At 52.6% G+C, this 14,480-nt stretch overlaps 3 gene segments (V, D, J or C); all 3 read right to left on the reverse strand.

The window, feature by feature from the left end:
• Positions 1 to 1,307: 1,307 nt before the first annotated feature.
• On the reverse strand, positions 1,308 to 3,926 carry LOC123347542 (the record flags this gene model as incomplete). The annotated part of the segment is given in 3 exon segments: positions 1,308 to 1,594; positions 1,688 to 1,738; positions 3,917 to 3,926. Coding segments are annotated over 3 exon segments (348 nt in total), but the record flags the coding sequence as incomplete, so codon positions are not given.
• Positions 3,927 to 5,551: 1,625 nt separating this feature from the next.
• Positions 5,552 to 6,025, reverse strand: LOC123347543. The segment is given in 2 exon segments: positions 5,552 to 5,886; positions 5,980 to 6,025. Coding segments are annotated over 2 exon segments (381 nt in total).
• A 5,500-nt stretch (positions 6,026 to 11,525) lies between these two features.
• Positions 11,526 to 13,490, reverse strand: LOC123347544. The segment is given in 3 exon segments: positions 11,526 to 11,666; positions 12,985 to 13,352; positions 13,445 to 13,490. Coding segments are annotated over 3 exon segments (555 nt in total).
• Between the last annotated feature and the right edge of the window lie 990 nt (positions 13,491 to 14,480).

Here is a 14,480-nt window from a genome sequence, read left to right on the forward strand (position 1 = left end):
CCTAGTTCTTATAATGTGGGAACAGTTAAATAACTTTTCCTTATTCACTTTCTCCACATCACTCATGATTTTATAGACCTCTATCATGTCCCCCCTTAGTCTCCTCTTTTCCAAGCTGAAGAGTCCTAGCCTCTTTAATCTCTCCTCATATGGGACCCATTCCAACCCCTCTAATCATGTTAGTTGTCCTTCTCTGAACCTTTTCTAATGCCAGACCAGTATATCTTTTTTGAGATGAGGGGACCACATAAGAACATAACATAAGAATGGCCGTAACGGGTCAGACCAAAGGTCCATCTAGCCCAGTATCTGTCTACCGACAGTGGCCAATGCCAGGTGCCCCAGAGGTAGTGAACCTAACAGGCACTGATTAAGTGATCTCTCTCCTGCCATCCATCTCCATCCTCTGATGAACAAAGGCTAGGGACCCCATTCTTACCCAGTGTGCACAGTATTGGAGATGTGGGCATTACACATCTATATTTGTATATGCCCGCTGTGAAATGAAGCATGGGGAAGAAAGTGAAATTAAACCACTGGGTTTGTTTACTCTCCTTTGTACCGAATGGGCTCGTTGTTCCTTGCAGCCCTTGAGCACCACCAGGAGATACATTCTCATGCAGTTGGGGAGGAAGCTTTTGGCGGAGGTCAGGTTGGTTTCCTTTGCCTCTGCTGTCTGCACGGTAAATACAGGGCGGGGGTCTCTTCTGGACTCAGGCTGCCAAGTTTTTGCAGAACTGGGATTAGAGCCCACGTGTCCCAAGAGCAGCCCAGTGGGCCAGCAACTACCCTGCCGTGCCCCCAAATAAACTCTCCTAATGGAGCCGTCTGGCCGGGACAGCGCTGCTTCCCTGGATCAGGCTGGCTTGCGGCAAAGGAGGGAAGGGCCTGGGCCCTGCCACCCCTGACTACACAGGTGCCAAACCTGGGTGTGATGAGGCGATTGCCCTACAAAGAGCAGCAGGGGCTGCAGTGAAAGGGGAATGCTCGGTGCTCGTCCGGCACAGTCCTGGGGGGTAGGACTGAGACTCCGGCCAGGCAGGGTAATTGATGGGGCCGAGTGTAAATCCCCCCAGTCCCGGTGAGAAAGGGCCGGTCCCTGGATCCTGCTTTCTGTGGCCCTAGGGTTGCCTAAAGCAGCGGGTGAATCCGAACCGTTCCAAACCGAACAGACTGACTCGCTGGTGAGAACCCCCAGCAGCCTGACTGGTGGCATCAAAGCAGCTGGGAGTTTCTGTGCTAATCGCAATGGGAGGTTTTTGTCTGAGCTCAGCCCGGCTTCCCCTCACTGTGAATCCCGCACAGTGATACCGGGCGGTGTCCTCGGTCTTCAGGCCGGTCATTTCCAGGTACAACAGACTGTTGGGGTCATCACTGGTGACGGTGAATCGCCCTTTTACCGAGTCACTGTAGTATATGCTGGTGCTGTAAATGTAGGCGACCCACTCCAGCCCCTTCCCAGGAGCCTGTCGGACCCAGCTCATCCGGTGGCTGCTGAAGGCGAACCCGGAACCTTTGCAGGAGAGGCGGAGAGAGTCTCCGGGCTTTTTCACACCCCCTCCGGACTCCACCAGCTGCACCTGCGACTGGACACCTGAGAATAAAGATAGGTTACAAATTACTCCAATTTCAGTGGCAACAGTGTAATCTTCCCTGTTCCTCCAGCACAGTTACAGGGCTAAAATACCTTCTAAAGCGGCTACAATGAAAAACAAACGGAGCCAAAGGACCCTTTTCCCTGGTGTTGGAGGGGAAAGTTCTCAGGGGAATTGGCTGATAAACGCACAGACACAAGTGGTTCTGGATTATCTCTAAGGGAGCAACCTGGGCGGGGGAAGAGGGGGGGGTTGAAGGGGAATTTGAATATTCTCTATTCCGTATTTGCATATTCTCCTCCTTTTAAGAGAAACAAAATCTGATATGATGTGTCACATGCAGTAGGACTCAGAGGGAGGGGGTCAGATTATTTCAGCCCGTGTGTTTGTGCAGCGCCAGGCACAGTGCAGTGGGATGCTAAACACATTTTTGACAAAGGGAAAATAAAGAGATGTTTGGAAGGTGCTCGATTCCCCCGAAGGAAATGTTGGGGCCGGATTACAGCCATGTTATTTGGCCACGGGAGACTCAGAGATGCCTGTGGAGATTTGCCACATAATGAGGAAAATTATGTTTTAAATCTATTAGAAACAAATGACTGAGGTTGACTGTTCAGGAAGTAAAAATATGACTAAAGGGTGTGTGTGTGCGGGGGTGAAACTCAGCTCAGTGAGGCTGTGTAACGGCCAGTCTCTAGCGTTAGTGATGGGGAGGGGTTGGGTCACCCACGCGCTGGAGAGTGAAGATAACTTGGAGCTCTGGGAGAGAACTAGGAACCAGGGCTGCCTGGGGGAGAGGGGGCAAATGGGGCATTTTTCCCCAGACCCTGGGCCCTGCAGGGGCCCCCATGAGAATATAGGATTCTATAGTATTGCAACTTTTTTTTAATGGAAGGGGCCCCAAAATTGTTTTGCCCCAGGCCCCTGAATCCTCCGGGTGGCCCTGCTGGGATCAAACCCCTGTCCACACCCCTTCCCAGCAGGGACCAGCTCCACTGACACGTGCTAGAGGGAACTATTTCCTGGCAGGTCAGACACATGACTCAGGCCACATTCCAATGTTCTCACTCCCGGGACGTCTCTCATTTATGTCAGCGAGACCAGTGGTGTGTATGGGAAGGGGCTGAGGTTGAGCAGGGGAGTAGGTTGTGCTCGACCTTGATGCGATGTGGGAGATTCCCATGGACCCGTGGAGTTAAAAACTTGTGTCATGTGCATCCACCCTGAAGCCCCTTCTCATACCCATCCCACAGCTGTGCTCTGGGGGTGTCACTCCTGCCCCCGGCTCAGGGCCGGCTCAAGGCACTAGCACGCCAAGCATGTGCTTGGGGCGGCACTTTCCAAGGGGTGGCACTCCGGCTCCTTTTATTTATTTATTTTTTGCTTAGGGTGGGAAAAAGCCGGGAGCCGGCCCTGGCCAGAGCCCTGCCGCTGGAGAGCCAGAGCATCGTGCCCTGGAGCCGAGCCCAGGCTGCGACAGCAAGAGGGGCTCCCGCAGTGTGTGAGGAGCCAGGGAGGGAGGGAAGCAGGGCCCGGGATGCAGGGTCCTGCTGCCACCACTGCTGCTGCTCTGAGTCTCCCAGGGTGGCACAGCGTTTCCCTGCCTGAGTGGGTTGTGCAGGGCACCACCGGGCTGGGTAGGCAGGGCCGGCGCTTCCATTAGGCGACCCTAGGTGGTCGCCGAGGGTACCAGGATTCGGGGGGGCGGCATTTTGTGCGCTCCCCACGGGAGCTTCCGGCGCCGCTGAAGAAGGAGCTTCTGCTGACGTGCCGGAGAAAACAGCGCCAGGCAATTTAGCAGCTCAGTGACTGCCGCTGTCACCTGCGGCATTTCAGGGGCAGGTCCTTCTTCGGCAGCACGATGGGTGTGGAACCGGAAGGTCCAGTGTGCCTCATGGGGCGGGCACAAAATACCACCCCCCACATTCTACCTAGGCTGCCAGAAACCCTGGCGCCGCTCCTGTGGGCAGGGGGCGTGGATCCCGGCTTGTGCGCTGATGGGGCCAGTGGCTGGCCAGGCCAAGCTGCCAGGGAGGTGCCCCCTCTTGCCCTCGGATGCAGCCCGCCATGCACCTCCCCCACCTCAGCCCCGCTTTGCTTGCCCCGGATGCCACAGTGCCAGGGACGGGAGAGGCAGAGCCCAGCTCCGAGCGGGGCAGCGGGGGGTACTGTCCTGCCAGGGGAACCCCGTGGCTCAGGCACCTCGGGGTCAGTGTCCGTCCTCTTGGCTCTGCCTGCACGTGGCTGGGGAAGCAGCTGGCAGCACCTGCCCCTCTCAGCCCTTGCACCTCCCATCCCACTCTCAGCCTCTCCACTTGTACCTCCCCCCATCGCTCCTTCACCTGCACCCCTTCCCCTTGTACACTCCCTTCCCCCGCACCTCTCCCCTTGTACCCTCCCCCGCACCTCTTCTCCCACAACCCTCCTGATACCCCCTCTCCTCCTCCACGAGTACATCACACCCCACTTCTCTGCCAGTGTGGAGCCCCCAAGCACCCCCACACCTGCTCCCCTGCCTGAACCCTCTTTCCTAGATCCCCATCCCTTTCCAGGTTTGAGGGTTAGTCCCTGTGCCTTCCATGTGCATTTGGAGCACTAAAGACGGGGTGCAGGGGATGGGGGGGCGAGATTTATACTAAAGTGAAATGAAAATAGGAGAAACGGTTTGATCCCACTGCAAGTGTAAATGGGGATTGCTGTGGTGAACGAGGTCACGTTTTCGGGGGGGAGAGAGCCCAGGGCTGGGGTGGCAGTGGAAACAGGTGGGGGAGGGCACTGGTGTGTGGGGGCGGGGGAGAGCCCAGGACTGGGTGGGGGCAGCCAAAATTTTTTTTTGTTTGAGGCAGCAAAAAACCTAGAGCCGGCCCTGCCCCCGCTATGTGAACAGGGATGATACAGGCCTGCGGTGAGCACGGGGCAGGGCAGCCCCCGGCTCGCTGGACGAGGGGGCGGGTTGGTGCGAAAGGAGAAGATTAAGGTTACTGGGGTTAACGGGACATTATCCAGCTCCCTGCACCTCAAACTACTGACATTGTTGTAAAAACTGGGACAGGGACAATGAGGCAGAATCAGACACGGGGGAAGAAAGTGAACTGTGACATTCGGCTGGTGGGCCCGTGGGAGGGAGAGAGGAAATGAGGGGGGATTGGGGGAGGGGAGAAGTTACTCTCGTTTGGGGCCATGGTGGGTCCCAGTGGGGTGGCTGGTTCTCAGAAACAAACCAGGGAGGTCTCAGCTCCCCCATTTCCCCCCCCCCCCAGCCAGAAGTGTCCCTCTACGGTCCCTCTGCTCTTTTTGAAAGCCTGGGTGGCACCGGTTTACTCTGTAAAACATTCCCCGATTTCATCTGACCTGGGCTGGTCCGGACATGCACTCACAAGACAAATGAGATGCCTGGAGCAGCAGACACCAGGAACCGCCTCGAGCCTTGGGCTCTCTGATCCTGGTGCCCCCTCACCTCTCACCTCTGGGTCTCTGCTTCTACCTGCGTCACAGCCTCTCCCGGAGCGATTCCAGCCAACCTCGCGGCACAGCATCCCAGCTGGGCCTCAGCGCAATCCCCGCGTTATTGGTGCACAAAGTCTGAGGGTTGGGGGGCTTCTCACCCTGGTCGCTATATTAAATTTGGGAAATCTATTGTGGGTTGGCTCCTTCGCTCCCCCCATTGAGGTCAGGAATGCCGGAATGCCATCTTCAGAACCCCAGCCCTGCCCCGTTCCAGGGGGAGCGGAGCGGGCTGAGTCCAGGATCTCGGTGATCCCTGCACCACAGGCTGAGCTGGGCCTGGTGCCGCCAGGGGTGACACTGCAAGGGAAGGAAAGGGTTAACACCTGCTAGCAGGTTCTCATTACCCTATGCCAGGCCTCACTGCTGTGCCTCGCCTGGAGCTGTTTGTGCATCTGCTGCCCTCGTGTGGCGAGCGGGGAAAGGGGGATTCCGCAGCCTGGGTTTCTGCATTACCACAAGTAGGTTTGTGTCACTGTGTCTCTCGCACAGTAATACCGGGCGGTGTCCTCGGCTCTCAGGCCGGTCATTTGCAGGTACACGAGGCTGTTGGAATTATCCCTGGAGATGGTGAATCGCCCTTTAACGGAGTCTGCATAGCTTGTGGTGCTACCATCCTTGCTAATCTCAGTGACCCACTCCAGCCCCTTCCCGGAAGCCTGACGGAACCAGGTGATCCAGTAGCTGCTGAAGGTGAACCCGGAGGCTTTGCAGGAGAGGCGGAGAGAGTCTCCGGGCTTTTTCACATCCCCTCCGGACTCCACCAGCTGCACCTGGGACCGGGCACCTGAGAACAAAGACAGGCCATTAATATCGGTATAAAAACAGCGGTAACACAATATTCTTCTCACTCTGCCCGTTATTCGGAGGAGGAAAATACCTTCCAAAGCGGCTACAGCGAAAATTACGAGGAGCAAAAATCCCATTTTCCCGGGTGCTGGAGGGGAAAGTTCTCAGGGACTGGCTGGTCACTGCACAGACCCAGGGGCTGCGGATTGTGTCTCCGGGTGCAGCCTGGGCAGAGAGAGGCACAGATATAAACAGGAAACTGTCTCCCTCATTTGCATGTCCCCGCTTTATAAGAGACACACACTCCTGCTGCCAGTGATCTGAGTGACTCGCCCCAGCGCTCCGGGTGCGGGAGTCAGACTGTCCTGGCCTGAGTGTCTGTGCAGCGCCGGGCACAGGGCGTTTTCGGATCCCTATTAATTTCATCTGGTGACCCCTGGTTTGTGTATTTGGGGAAAGGGTAAATAACTATTTTACTGCTTGAACCCCCGCGGCTGCAGCTTCTCAGTGTGAGAGCTGCAGGTCTGGGGATTGAGGGGTTTTCAGCAGGGGAGGGGAGTAGCTGCATTTGCACCTTCCCCTTTTCCTAAGGGACTGGGAAATTCAATTGCGAGTGGGCTCCAGATCCCAGCCCCGAGCTCACGGAGGAGAGTGATGGACTAGACCGTGTACAAGGACTGTGTCTTTAACACGGTCAGGGCCGGCTCTAGGCACCAGCAAAACAAGCAGGTGCTTGGGGTAGCACATTAGCAGGGGCGGCATTTGGGCGATCCTTTTTTTTTACTCACTTCCTCCCCTCTCACAACCATACAGAAGGGGAGCCATGGAGCAGCAGGGGATCCAGCATGGGAGCTGAGAACCCATGGGACCCTGGGAGCTGTAGTTTCTTGGTTAGCTCCCTCCCTATAGAGCCAGCCCTGAAGTAGGGAAAGAACTACATTTCCCAGCAATCCCTTGGCACCTATCAACAGGAAAGGGAGGGGTAGGGAGTGAGGTAACTGAGCCATGCTGCAGCTTGCTGTGAATGGAAGGGGGTGGCACTGTGAACTGGGAACAAGTGTGCCCAAAGAGTAGAAGGCTTTGGCCCAGATATCCCCTTCAGAAGACATCCCCAGACTGGATTAGGGATACTGGTGTGACCTCACCTTGCAGCCCCCAAAGAAGGAATTGGTGGACTAAATGGACAGTGTCTGTCTCTATCTGAAGCCTAGCAAGGGAGGTACATGGATCCCACTAGAATTTAAAATGAAAAGTAAGGGAGGGGAGGCTCTACTGGAGCTGGGCAGCTTTAGATACAGTATCAGGCACGTAGGAGGATTTCCACTTCTGAGCCATGGAAGCAGAAATTGACTTTTCCTTTCCAGATTTAGCTAATATTGAGAAAGGGAATCTAGCACCTGCCTTCCAGATTTGAACACCTCACAATTCAGGAGTGCTCAAGCTCAATTTGGGCAGCTGTTACTTCATTTCTCCCAAACCAAATATACTGATCCACTGTAACTTGCTGTAGAAAAAGTAGGATAAAATTGAGCAAGAAATGCTTCCCAGTGGTTTTTAGGACTGGAATTGCTATTTTCAACAGCCATTGCCTTTTGTTTGTTTAAAAGGAAGACAGTGATATTGAATTGGCAAATTCCCCATAGAAAGAAAGAGTGGAACAAAAGAATAATAAAGGCACCTCAACTTTTCCTCATTTATGGAGGACAGTCTTATAATATGCATCCAGATATCCTCCAATCACGCAAGCTGAAAACTGTTCCACTTTACTGCAGTTCTGTAACCATATGGGAACCAATCCTGTCTGTGTTCTCCTCACATCTAAAATTCCTGCTGAATGACCTGCCCTGGAAGCGAGTTGCCAGTGACCCAGTGCTGGGACAGCAGGAGGATGCAGGTTGGGGGGAGAGCCCAGGGCTGGGGCAGCAGGGGTGTGGGAGGATGGAGAAAACAGGGCTGGGGCAGCAGGGGAAGGGGGAGCCCAAGGCTGGGATGGGGGCAGCCAAAATTTTTTCTTGTTTAGGGCAGCAAAAAACCTAGAGCCAGCCCTGAACATGGTGCCTGATACTTGATCAAGCCCTGGTAAATTCATGTATCACCCTAAGCATACAATGCTGGGGCCTGTCATTGCAATACCGATTTTCCTACTGTGCGCACAGGATGAGCTGTTTAAAGGGGACTCGTTATTGAGTGTCCCTGAGTTTGATGTTGAGAAGTTGGGCGGCCAGCACCCCCAGAGAGGTGCAGCAATGTGGGTCCCCAACACGGGGCACGGTGGCCATTGGACACAGCCGGTCCATGTGTAAGGCGAGAGAACAAAGGAAAATCCATTTGCTGTTATGCTGTTGAAATAAGCTATTTCCTGTGGCGTGTGAGCGCAGCCGGGGCAGTTAGGCACTCTGTGCCCAGGGGCAGGAATGGCCTTTGGACACGTGTTTGTATTTCTTCCCAAACTCCCCCTTTCGCTGGGAAGCAGAGACGTGGGGAATAACACTGGTGTCCGTTCGAGCCCCTTCTTCTCGGCTCGGGGACCTGTTGGCGCAATGGCGCCGCTTTTCTGTCTCTCGGGGGTTGGTCCCGATGGCTCCAGTTGAAGATGTCGGTTGTTTGTGCCCTGGGAACACTCATCAATCGCGTGATTCTTGCTGTGTCTCTGCTCACCCGGCGCACATGGAATTCTCCCCCCGCTCTGCACATTGGCTGATGTCAGCACTAGTGTGGGGACCCCAAACTGCCCCAATCAAAGGTGTACGAGGCACAGCAGGAGTGTGCGTGAAACAGGCCCATATCCCACCACCCGGCACAGGCCTAAGTGTGGACAGAAGGGGGAAGGCTGCGGCAGGGGAATCAGGATTGTGCCCTTCTAAACTGCTGCACAGGGTGAAGAGATTCCTCTGGCTGGCGGGACACAGTACAGGCAGAGACCCTTGTGTAAGGCCCTCCACACAGCGTGAATTTAACCCACACAGAATTATCCACGGGCTGAGCAGGGAGGACACCTCTAGATTAGTGACCCCCCTTCCAGTCAATCATCTTCATTCGGGGCTCTGCACTGCCACGGACCTTCCCTCAGGGCTCATCTTAGGGTTAGGGTTAGGGTGCAGGAGGGGTTTGGGCTCCCACCTGGTGTTGCTTACCTGGAGCAGCTCCAGGGTGGCAGTGGAGCACAGAGGGGCTGGGGGCAGGCTCCCTGCCTCCCCTGGCCATGCGCCACTCCCCGAAGCAGCCAGCACCACATCCTTCCCCTGGGGGAGAGGGAGCAGAGGGATCCACACGCTGCCGTCACCAGCGGGTACCTCCCCCAAAGCTCCCAATGGCATTTCCGTTTTACCCCACTGGCTAACCAGGAATCGTCATACACGCAATTTCTTAGATACTCCAATTTTCCATTATCACCACCAGCCACACTCCTTATGGGGATGGATAGTTATGAAAACCAACACCCCAGTAAAAGAAAACGTGTTCTCCCGATCCCAACGCACCAAGCCCCAGACCCAGGCCAATATATAAGTCAAATCTTACCCATAAATCATGCTGTTGCCAATCCTTTAGCCTCTAAAATCTAAAGGTTTATTCATAAAAAGAAAGAAATAGAGATGAGAGTTAGGATGGGTTAAATGGAATCAAATACATACAAAAATTGCAAAGTTCTTATTTCAGCCTTGATGGGATTACTGGTGATTTAAATCAATCAAATCTCCGGAGTGAAAACATCCCAGTTTGGATAGGTCATTCAGTCCTTTGTTCAGGGCATCAGTTTCAAGCATAGATCCTCCAGAGATCAGAAGCAGGATTGAAAATAAAATGAAAGGGTTTCTAGGGCCTTTTATATCCTCTGCCATGTGGAAGGACCCCTTTTTTCATACTGTGGAAAATCACTGCAGCAAGATGGAGTTTAGAGTCACACGCATGACTCAGTTTGCGGGAGGCAGCCATTGCTCACAGGGTACCTTTAACGTTCCCAGGAAGGCTCCTCGGATGTGGATTGGGGTTTCCCAAGGTCCACTGTCAGTTAAGTGTTTCTTGCTTGGGCACTTCCTCAGAATAGTTCTGTCTCAAAATGCTTGGCTGATGCTACTTAGAACCAAACACACTGAGAAACAAGTACATAGCCAATATTCATAACTTCAAATACAAAAATTATGCACACATAGAGACAGCATGATCATAGCCAGCAAATTACAACCTTTCCATACACACCTCATTTGATATCCTTTGTACAGGATTTGGTGCATCTATAGGACCTTGGTTGCAACAATGATCTATATGGTCACAGTTCATGTCAATAATGTCACACCCCAATGACTGGTGGGTCTCACAGGAAACCAGGAAGGGGGTTGGGGTGGCTGCTGTGCCCGTCGCTGCACAAACGCAGAGTCTGGGACAATCTCCCTCCCTTCCCCAGAGCCCTACTGAAACTAATAAATCAAATCAGTTTGTCTCTTTTATAAGGAGCAGGATCTGCAAATTAGAGTGAGAGTTTGCTGTTTAAATCTGTCCCTTTCCCTGCCCAGGCTGCACCGAGAGACTCTCAGCCCCTTGGGTCTGTGGAATTACCAGGTGTGGGTACCCCTAGCCTGCTTTGAATGTCATAGGCCAGAAGTCCTAAAGAGCTAAACTCTGCTAAATCATGTAGTGAAAATGAACAGTCGGTACCTGAAAGAATCTCCAGTCTAGGATTATAACCCTGCAGGTATTTGTACGCATGTGTTAGTGTGATTGAGAGAGAACTCCCATTGCTTTGAGTGGGGTTAATAAAAAAAAAATCAGCTGCACAGAAGTGTTATGTCACTCTTCTTCTTCTTAGTATTAGTGTCAATATTATTTTCAACACACACTGTATAAGGGAATAAAATCCATAGGATTTTCATTGATCTGCGAAAAGTCCATTTGTCCTATTCACAAGAAACTTCTCTCGGAAGCACCTGCCGCTGCTGTTGTCTGGCCGCTTGCTGCACGAGAAGGATGGGTGCGAAGTCAAGGAGCAGGTTTGCTAGGGACGGTCAGTGAGCAGGTGTGGTTATGTTATAGGTACGTGTTATCCACAAACAGGAGGCGAGACTAGATGCTTGTAATATCCTGACCTGGCCCTAAATTATATGAATCTGGAGAGTCCTCGTCAATGTCTTGAGTATGTAGCAATGTCTCTGTGTGTCCTATGAATTACCGGACAAACAAACCAATGTTCAGTGTGGCCAAGAATGTCACTTGTCTTGTAGTTGGCCGGTTAGGCTAAGAATTTCAAAGCCACCGAAGTGAGCTGGAATCCCAAGTTGTGCATCTACCTCCTGTAGTCAGCTCGGGGGAAAATCTCATTCTTAACTGTGAACAAGTGACAGCCCCTCCCTGTGCTGCCCCAGGGGGTTTGCATGGCTGTGAGTGGATTTCTGCTCACTGTGTATCTAGCACAGTGATACCGGGCGGTGTCCTCGGGCTTCAGGCCGGTCAGTTGCAGATACAGCAGGTTATCGGGATTGTCCCTGGAGATGGTGAATCGCCCTTTGACCCAGTTTGTATAGTAGATTTCTCCGGAATCAGACCTAATCCAGGCTCCCCACTGCAGCCCTTTCCCGGGAGCCTGACGCACCCAGTCCATCCAGGAGCTGCTGAAAGGGAACCCAGAGGCCTTGCAGGAGAGTTTTAGAGACTCTCCTGTTTTTTGAGTCGTCCGCCAGACTCCACCAGCTCCACATCACACCGGACCCCTGTGATCACCAAAGATACCGGTAACGTGCCCAGTGCATAGGACAATATAGAATGTAACTGTTTATCGATATAACTCTAGGGAACAAGCACACACTTGAGAGAGAGAGAACAGAGAGCAAGAGAAGAGATCTCCATGGGTTGAGCATGATGGCAAATGGAGAGAAATAGACCCAAGGGCTGCAGAAAGGGGTGTAGTTTGGAAGGGTCTCTAGGCACCTTGGCTTTGAATTTGCCTCATGGCTTGTTTGCGGTGTATAAAGAGCAACTGGATGGAATTGTGGTTAAAGCTCCAGACCCAGGCAGGGCTGCGCAGAGGCTTCAGGGGGCCTGAAGCAAAGCAATTTCAGGAGCCCCTTCCATAAAAAAAGTTGCAGAACTATAGAACGTTATATTCTTGTGGGGGCAAATTGCCCCATTTGCCCCCCCACCTTCGGCCCCGGACAATGAATCGCCTTTTCGGTGAATCGGTGTAGTGTGAACTCTTTCCTGTGTGCTCCACCCTGGCGACCTGCTCCGGCTGCTACCCAGGAGCCTGACGGACCCAGCGCGGAAGTGGAACCCGGAGATTTGATAAGCGAGGCGGAGTCAAAGGGCACCTGCGGGCTCTATGTACAAGGAGCAGTTTGTGTAGGTACAGAGCTGAAAATGATGTTTTCTAACCCGCAGTGTGGTGCCCCTTCCCCGTCTTGTCCCCAAGGCTCTGCCGTGGTGTTTGCTCATTGCTGCCCCTCGTGGTGGACGGGAGAAGGGGCCTCTGCAGCCCCCCCTTTCTCTCACTGACCCCCGTTTTGTATTATTAGTAAAACCAGAAAATGAATATTTGAGGGTTATTTATTTATTCGTTTAACCCAGGATCTTTTTTCCTCCCAAGGAAATGTCTCTTGTGCCAGAAGAGCAGCATTGGTGGGGAAATTATTCAATTAACCAGACAAAGGGGGAAAAATCAAACAAACAAACAGTCTTGGTGTAGTCTAGTGCCAACAGCTGAGAGTTCCGGGTCTTTCTGCTGGAATGTGTCACTGACACTGGTGACACTAAGGGGGCGCTAGACTGAACCGGAGTGAACCTGGTTGAGGCTCCATGGCCTGTGTTCTGCAGGAGCTCAGAGCAGTTTCTCACACTGCTCCGCTCCGGCCTTTATGTCTCTGCATCAGTGCCTGTCCGGGAGGCTGGGGGTGGGCTCAGAATGTGTCCCCGGCAGAGGAAAGAAAGAGGCAGGGGCCCAAATAAGAATGTTCTGTCCTTTGTGGGAGCTTGTGTCAACTCCTTCACCTTCAGTAGAATTAAGGAGGAGGAACAATAATAAGAATAAACAGGGTTTGCTGCTGCTTGGCCCTTTCCCAGAACTGATCTCATTGTCACTTACAGGCCTGGGGCGCCCCCAACACCAAACCGCTTCTCTGATCACTGCAGGGGGAGGTTCTTGTCTGAGCTCAGCCCGGCTTCCCCTCACTGTGTGTCTCACACAGTGATAGCGGCCGGTGTCCTCGGGCTTCAGGCCGGTCATTTGCAGATACAGCTCACTCTTGGAATCATCCCTGGAGATGGTGAATCGGCCTTTCACTGAATCAGGGTATGCAGTACCCAAACTAGGGTTTATATGAGTGACCCATTCAAGTCCCGTCCCAGGAGCCTGGCGGACCCAGTCCATCCAGTAGCTGCTGAAGGTGAACCCGGAGGCTTTGCAGGAGAGGCGGAGAGAGTCTCCGGGCTTTTTCACATCCCCTCCGGACTCCACCAGCTGCACCTGTGACCGGACACCTGCAAATAAACCATGTTATAAATCATATGAGTACCCATAGCAATAATAAAATCTTCCTCTGCCTCTGCAAGGAGTTGGAGGGAGAAATTACCTTCCAAAGCCGCTATAATGAGAACAAATTGGAGCCAAAGCCTCATTTCCCCTGGTGCTGGAGGGGAAGGTTCTCACGGGATTGGCTGGTAACTGCACAGACCTGGGGCTTCGGATTCTGAATCTGGGTGTAGCCTGGCCAGAGAGAGGCACAGATTTAAACAGGAAACGGACACCCTTATTTGCATGGCCACTTCCTTATAAGAAACAGCAACTCCTTCCCCGAGCGGTCACAGTGTCTGGGGCTGGGGGTCCAAGACAAGGAGGAAGACCCGTAACTAGAGAAATAAGGATAGATAGATAGATACAGGGGGTGTGTAGGGATAGATAGATAGATAGATAGATAGATAGATAGATAGATAGATAGATAGACGGGGTGTATGGGGTAGATAGATAGATAGATAGATAGATAGATAGATACAGGGGGTGTGTGGGGTTAGATAGATAGATAGATAGATAGATAGATAGATAGATAGATAGATAGATAGATAGATAGATAGATAGATAGATAGATAGATAGACGGGGTGTATGGGGTAGATAGATAGCGGGGGTGGATGGAGATAGATAGATAGATACAGGGGGTGGATGGAGATAGATAGATAGATAGATAGATACAGGGGGTGTGTGGGGATAGATAGATAGATAGATAGATAGATAGATAGATAGATAGATAGATAGATAGATAGATAGATAGATAGATAGGAGCTAGTGTCATAATCTAGTGTCCAGCTAGTGTCTTAACAAAGTCCCAGGGACCAGGCGATTCTGGTGCTTCTGTTGTGCCTGTTGCTAGTGTGTTGCTGGGTAAAGCTATGACAACTCTGTTAAACCAGGTTGATACCATGACCAGGGCACAGGAGAGCATGGAGGTGATTTGACTGTTTTACCCACTGACAGTGTGGAAACTTTTAACACAAAGGAAATAATTCCAAAGCTTGTGTGTGTTGAGCTTGGTAACTCGCCTGTTGCCAGCAAGAAGGGCGGCAAAGGGAAAGAGAGGCCTCTAACCTTTTAACTATGGAGTCTAGCAGCTTGC

Source organism: Mauremys mutica, chromosome 13, assembly GCF_020497125.1.
Source record: "Mauremys mutica isolate MM-2020 ecotype Southern chromosome 13, ASM2049712v1, whole genome shotgun sequence".
Taxonomy (NCBI): Eukaryota; Metazoa; Chordata; order Testudines; family Geoemydidae; genus Mauremys; species Mauremys mutica.